The following is a 7,500-nucleotide window of genomic DNA, read 5'->3' as shown; positions in this document are numbered from 1 at the left end:
CGCTGCCTCCCCTCCCCTCGCTTCCGTTGTCGTCCTGCGGACGGTACAGCGTTTGAGAAGACGCCTCTTGTCCGCTGGTACCGTCATGCTGGTAACATATCGGATTTATGATTCGCAGACATGAGAACCGCCGAGTCTGTATAGTTATTAAACCTACATTTGCACGGTCAGCTACACGTCAGATCACGGACATGTGTGGTCGGAAAGTGATATCCAGCAGACAGAAACGTGACCTTTGAGATATCTTCCATGGACTGCAAACATTCCCTTTCGGATCAGCTTATTGTGGTGTGCAGCTGTTTTAAGAGAAACGTAATCAGAAAAGTGCGAAAGAATGCATCGCTCTGACGTACTGGAGTAGAATAATCAAAAGCGGGCGTCATTTCTTCGTGAAAGGAAGTGTTTCACATTTATAAGGGGGTTTTGAACTGAAATAGCCATCTTGCAGACCATTCAGTGCCGTTCACAATCCTGCCCTTCTTAAGACCTAAGCCGCTCTAGTTGCTGAGCTCCATACGTGCTAAACCGGGAGAGGTATATCGGAGAGTGTTTCAAAGTCTTCTTGGCATACCTGACGTGACAATAGCCTCGTTCAAATTCTGGCATTCCATAAGCCATGTGGTGATCGAGGCAAAACAAAAATGTTGAAGCGTTCATATCTGGCGTTTGCGAGCACGACTTCCAAATACAACGCCCATCGATTGGTTCTCAATCCATGTTGTACAAGGTACGGTGACGTAATCAAACCATGACGCATTAAGGACCATGTTTAATAAACAGAAAATTGTGATGTCTACAACGTTCTTTTCGTTAAAAGTGAGCTTGTTTCATCATATCTGATACTTGCCTTAATATTTTTATATGTGAAACATTCCCTTTAAGCAATCGAGTTAATAGTGAGTGTGCTTCATATACCTGTCCAAGTAAAAATGTCGCTGAGCATACCAACGTATTTGTCAGCCTGTCTGGATATATCCGGCATGCCAATGCGGGCGCAATCTTCAGCGATCGTCTCAGCGATTTATTGATGTCGTACTAATATCGACTTCATGGAGCACCTTGTAGCGCGTTCGCGGGCGTGGGAGAACAGCCTGACCTGATGCTGAGCTATTTCCCATAGCTTCATATTGCGGTTCGCAGCTGAGCGCGTCGTCACTCGAAGCTGTGTAACATGAGCTGCACTTCCTGAGTGATAAAGGTCCTCCCCTTTGGCCGTCCCGGCCGGGGCGGACCGGACCATGTGAGGTCGGTGGCCGTGTGCCAGAACCACTGCTCGTGTCTAACTTAGCGATCATGTGCATAGTATTAGGACAAGTATTCTATTGAAAGCACTGGCTTGAATACCCATAGACCTAGGATTCATCTATTGATTACTGCCCAACAATGTACTTGAAAATAAGAGTGGAAAAAATACATTGGGTCGTTGGTACGACACGCTGACCACATGTCAGCGGTACCCAGTGTTTCTACAAGTACCTCGCGTTTGTTAGCAAAAGTAGTTGGGATGATACGATCGTGTTCATCAAAGTGCCTCGTTGCTGCGTTGTACGAAACAGGAGACAGTTGAATGCACGCGTTCCACACATAGCACACACTCATATGTACGGTATTACATACATCAGAAAATCCACACACACATTGCAGCTGAGCAGGCCAATTGGTGCCGAGGTATCGAGCGGCTACCAGAGCAGTGAAGGTCGAGACGGTGAGCGTGAGCCGTGCCCCGAACGTGAGCAAGCCACCATAGTTCTAAAGTCTCTTACAGGAAAACGTACACCACTCGCCCGTGGGCACTGTCGGCGGCCAGTGGGGGTGAAAGGAACCGAGTGTGGCTCAGTGGCCTTGTCGGTGGCCATAGGGAATGCAGGGACGGTCCGAGCGGTGCTCAGTGGCCCTGTTCCCGTGCCAGAGAGGTTGGGCTGACCATGCTGGCTGCCCGCCAATCAGCCGTAAAATTAGCCGACGGGGCAGGCGACAGACCCGGCCGGCCGGCGGCGATCCCCGTGACATCGGCAGCCAGCCGCTTCGGTCTGTAGCGCAGCTGACTCGGGCCTGACCATCGGCATGCCGTACAGCTGTCATAGGCTTGCCAACTGGCCTACATGATCTCTGCGTGAAGTCTGACCACGAGTCTTCCGGAGGACTGTCATAAGTCTGATCACGGGTCTGCCGGACCACTGTCGCAGGTCTGACCTCCATTCTACCGGAGTCTGTCGCAGGTCTGGCCTGGGGATGAAATGCCTTCTTTTCCTGTATCCAGTCACCACTATCAGTCTCTTAGCCAGTCCCGTCGCACCCCTCAGTGGCCAACGTCGCCGGCAGTCCCCTCCCCCCCCCCCCCCCCTCCCCGCCCGGCCCGACCCCCACCTGCTGCGCAGCCATGCGGAGTCGGTTGCAGAGCTCGGGCGCCTTGACCATGTCATCGTTTAGCGTCTGCAGTAGCTGGGTGATCTGAGCGGCCGTGTCGCGCGTGGCACCACCGTCGCCCACGGGCAGGTTATTGAGCGCCGTCTCCAGCCGCTGGATCTCCTCCTTCAGCTCCTCGTTCTCCTCCTCCATTTGGCGACAGCGAACGCGGTCCGCCTCCAGCTGGCTCTGCAGCATCTGCCCGGACACGGTGGTGAAACGTATGACGACGCGTCAGGCTCGGCACGGGTGGGACAGGGGTGAGGCGGGAAAGAAAAGGGATTGGACAGGGGACGAGGTGAGAAAAGGAAGGAGTGGGACAGGGGATGGTGGTGGACATGAGACGGGACGGTGGACGGGATGAGACAGGGGACACTGTGGGGCAGGGGAAAGGGTGGAAAGGTGGGCAGGTGGGCAGTGAGATTAGTGACGGTGTGGGATAAAGAACGAAATGGACTAAGACAAGAGGTGGGTCGGAGGATTTTTTAAAGATTGAGTCCGACCACTTTGAATGGATGAATTTCTGGGATCAGAGCTCACGCTAAGCAGCGCTTGTTGTAAGAGCCCTGACGACCACCATCCGATCGCGCAATTCCAGGCAACGGCAGAATTTCGTGGCGAAAGTTTAACGTGCCGCAATGCTCGGCACGTTTCGCCCTGCCTTTTGACGTCAACTGACCTTTAGCGTGACCGCTCCCACCGGCCACAGGCCATACTTGTCGAGGGAAAATAGTGGGGATGGAGGTGAGACATAGAAAAGGGTAGAACAAGGAAGGAATGGACAGTGAATTGATTTAATCGAGAATGGGGCGGGACAGGGGACAGTGTGAGACAGGCATGGAGCGGTGTGGGACAGGGAACGGGATATGGGAAGGGATGGAGTGGGGATGAGGTGGCACACGGTACGTGGTGAAACGGTGGATGGTATGGGACAAGGACAGGTGAGACGGTGGACGGGACGGGATAAGGGACGGCTAGACAAGAACGGGTGGTACAGGGGTGGTGTGAGATTACTGAAGGTGTGAGACAGGGGACGTAATGGGACAGGATGGGTGGGACAAGGGATGGGGTGGGACAGGAACGGCGTGTGTGGCAGGGAATAGGTGGCACAGATGTCAGGACCGTCACAACGCAGACGGCGGAGCCGGCCAGGAGTACAGAGGGGGCGTCACAGGTCATGGACCGGGACCGGGACAGCACGGCATCCCCGGGTAGGCTGGGGATATTTCTAGGCATGGACTATGGGCACACAAACCACAGAACAGGGAATGCATGGGTTCATAATCTGGGAAGGTGTGAGAAATGCAACGACAGGACCATGTCGTCCCATTAAAGTCACTGACCGTATGCTGTCGACGCATGTTACTACGCTTAGCCACTCGAAATTATTGAATAATGGCAGGACATCTTCATTGAGACTTAGGCTGTTCTAACATAAGCATAGGATGCCCCAGTGCAATAGCCCATAATTCAAAGGAAGCGAAGAGACATCTTTGACGCCGACCCAGCTGCCAGTCGAGCGTATGGCTTGACGCCAGGTGACCCGCATGATGGCGCGTCTCTGGCTCCAACGTAAACAACCAAATACTTCACGGGCCACCTTTGCGTGGATTCGAGGAAGGGACGGACGGTAGGCCGGTTTTGACGAATGCACGAGTGGTGAGTATGGTTTAAGCCCACACATTCGTCAATTCCCTCGAGGTGTGAATTGGTGGCTATCATCCCAAACAACAGGTCGCAGAGGGGTCGGGCGGCCTCCAAAGGAGACGTCACGAGAGCGGTCCGTGACGGCGCTGAGGCGCGGCTCGTCGATCGGGTGCCGCGGGCGGGCGGGACATTCTCTGTCGGAGGACAGCTGCGCAAGGGCAGCGTGCTTGGCAGCTGCAGCCTGCGGGGCCGTCACGCCCATGCCGCCAGCTGACTGATGGCCTCTGGGAGCGTGCGGCGAGAGAGCAGGGCCGCGGCCAGGGCGGCGTGGCTGGCGCGCTGTGTGGGCGGTGGTGCTCGTCTGGCGGCTAAGGGGCGGCGCCAGCTGCGTCGCGGACTCGGGATACTCGGGATACGCCCCCTGGCGGATTCCGCTGCCGCCATGACGGCGGTCGCCCCAACTTCAGCTGCAGCAGGCCAATGCTACACTCAAGGGCTGCCAAGAAAAAAGGAAGTGTAGTGTTGTGACAAAACGTCGATAGAGTAATTTGGACCACACCATGAAAGTTAATTTTCTCATTACAACCTGATAGTGCTGTGGATGCACTACTCAGTACCATTCATAGACGTAACTGCTCATGGGGTTTCACGACAGTTTGGTTTGAAAATACACCCCAAGGGTGGAACATTACCTTTAATTAATTTTGTAAAGTCTTGGAAGCTTTAACGAAAGAAAACTGACATTCCTGAAACTGAAAACATTTTGAAACAAACAGCAGTCTCTATTACGTCATGGTCGGGAAAGCAGGATAACTCAGTGCTTTGCACTGCTTTTCTACTGCACAGAAAACGCAGGAGCCTGCATGTTTAACCGGTATTAATATCAATGTAGGCAGCTAATAAGCATTGGAGCATGCAAGGGTCAACAGCGGGATTCCTGGCATGTCAAATGTGTCACTTTCATCTGTGAGGCGTGAAAAGCGACAATATTTTAAGTACGAAATGGTGGAATATTCTAAATTTGCACATTTTTCCTTTTTGTGCCTCGTGATGTAAAGCAGACTCTCGTTGTTTCACATTACTTATATGCCTTTCTATGTGGGTTGTATTTCAGCGTGCAACTATCACACTTGGTCAATGGGTGATAAGTTTTGTAATCTACTAATCTACATTTGTGGCTGCAGGAGAACAGCTGAGGCTGTTGTTCCCGGCACGCATGTGCCACTGTTAATGGGAAAGTGAATCGACTGACATTCGACTCACTTTGGCTAGTCGATTAACATGCACGTTTATGTTGTGCGGAGGTTGTGTAAAGTCCGAGACAAGTGTGACGATCTGAGAAAGCGCTCTTGCATAGGAACTCACGCCTAAGAGCGAGTACAACTCCTCATTCATGAGAATGTCTGGGAGTCGGTTGCAGCAAGGATCTGCTGCAGGTGAGGGACGATCTCCCCGGCAACACTGAAGTCCAGTGGGATGCGTGTAATTGCAGCTGACTCCCAAATCTTAACGCCCTGACATAGACCGAAAGATGTAGGTGCTTGGATCCACAGCACGGATGTCAAAACCTCAACGGCTTCCGGAACGGCCTCGTGCAACAGAGCCCATCATGACGAGAAGCGTGGCGTCGTCACAACTGCCGACTTCCCGGCAGCGACCCCCGGCCACAGCCGACCCTTCTCTAGATGATGGAGCACCACGGCCGAACCCATGACATGCTGCCAAAACATGCGACCGCGTGGCTTTGCGACAGGAAGCACGCGATGCGACGGCTTCGCGATCACAAACACGCGATGCGATGGCTTCGCGATCACAAACACGCGGGTGGTGGCTTCGCGATCACAAACACGCGAGGGGTGGCTTCGGAGCATCCCTTATGTTCCAAGGCGCAGAGGTCAGGGAAAGGAACTTACGTCTGTTATATATAGTCAGGCATGTAGAAAACAACAGGCACGCATTCATGTGTGTCCGTCTCTGCATGCTAAAAACACTACCGCTTCAAATCTCACTGGCTTAGAAACCAAAATGAGGGCTCTGCCGAGTTTAGACCTGGGGACCCCTGCATATCCCAGGTCAGGTATGTTGCAATCATGGGCTTTTGTACAGCAGAACGAAGGCCGCGTATGCACTGCGCTAAGTTGCTCTCTCTTGTGAAAGCCTGATGGAAACTTGAAGGAAGACTAGTTGACAATGCAGATTTAAAAGGTATCCGCTCACACAGGCAAATTTTGTTGATGTCGAGCTCTTTTACGGATAGCGCTTAAGTTCGTCAAATCAAAGAAACAGGCATTGTCGGTGATTTTTTTTTTGCCTGTTTTCTCTGTCTGGTGGTTATCCTAGAGCTTGTTTTGGTAATATTATGCAATAGGGCGCGAGCAGCCGTGATCAAACGCTCTAATCTATTAACCAATATGCCATGAGTCCTCTACAGAAACCGCATGGTGAGGCGACTAGAACCTAAAGGGCATCCGCCCCTCACGACAGAACGGAATTCAGTCCTCCGGAACGACACGAACTGAAGCACTGGAGCGAGCATGTGGGGAAAATATTTGCATTCCTGTGATTTTTGGGTGTGGGCGGCCTGCCTGATGGGTGATGACTGGTAGCTTCTGACACGGTTATCGGGGGCGGACCTGCGTGTCGTTGTCTGTCAGCCGCTGCGCCTCCTCCAGGCTGAATATCTTCTCCTGGAGGGTCTGCTTCTGGACGTTGACCTCCCGCAGCTCCTGCCGCAGCTCATGCAGCTGGCTGTCTCGCTCCGGGTTGGACTAGGGGCACAAATCGAAGGCTGGCGGCGTTAACAGCATTTCCATTCTCTCACGTTTAATGGCTGTGTAAAACGGCATCCAGGTCCACAAACTGTGCAATATTTTGTTCGTGGTTAAGGCATTGCTAAATTTCAGCTTGACTGGCTAAACAAAGACAGCATGACCCCCTGCCTCAATAATTTTTAAAAGAGTGGTTTTGAAATCGTCCTGTGTTATGCATACAATGTTTGTTTTATTTTTGTAAGGAGCCCCTTCCGTAAAATACCAACGGAGGATCTTGCTGCGACGTTTTCTGCACGTAGATGTGCGCTTAATTAACTCTGTACAGCAGCCTGCTGGCGACTGGTGATTCCGTGACCGATCGTCATTATGACTGTCGCCTTTCTGACCCGCATCTGTTGCTATCTCCCGCGCACACCACGCCCCTACACTACCGACTCTGTGACCGTCGTTCCCACACCTGCCGTCCCCAAGTCTGGTGGCCGGCCAGCGCGCGGCTCGGCTCACCGCAGCCTTGGAGTCGGAGAAGAACGTGTTGCAGCTGCAGCGACAGCGACAGCCGGTCGAGGCCGAGCGGCGCGGCTGTGAGCTGCGGCCCAGGCTCTGCCGGGCAGCGGCCGGTGAGGCGTGAGCGAACGTCATCCTGTCAGCAGATCGACGACAGGAGACGACGGGTCCT

At 53.1% G+C, this 7,500-nt stretch overlaps 1 protein-coding gene across 1 annotated transcript in view; it reads right to left on the bottom strand.

Moving 5' to 3' along the window:
* The window catches only part of LOC119103151 (uncharacterized), a 7,962-nt gene extending 499 nt beyond the window's left edge, over positions 1-7,463 (bottom strand). Inside the window, exons 1-3 of the mRNA XM_037226602.1 lie at positions 7,329-7,463; positions 6,687-6,821; positions 2,368-2,604 (exon numbers count right to left, since the gene is read on the bottom strand). Of these exons, the coding sequence (XP_037082497.1) occupies positions 2,368-2,604; positions 6,687-6,821; positions 7,329-7,463 (507 nt within the window). The remainder of the gene's footprint in view (positions 1-2,367; positions 2,605-6,686; positions 6,822-7,328) is intronic.
* Positions 7,464-7,500: the final 37 nt, after the last annotated feature.

The sequence above is a fragment of the Pollicipes pollicipes genome, unplaced genomic scaffold, assembly GCF_011947565.3.
Source record: "Pollicipes pollicipes isolate AB1234 unplaced genomic scaffold, Ppol_2.1 Scaffold_5724;HRSCAF=6776_pilon_pilon_pilon, whole genome shotgun sequence".
Taxonomy (NCBI): domain Eukaryota; kingdom Metazoa; phylum Arthropoda; class Thecostraca; order Pollicipedomorpha; family Pollicipedidae; genus Pollicipes; species Pollicipes pollicipes.
This window is presented reverse-complemented; position numbering and strand designations above follow the sequence as displayed.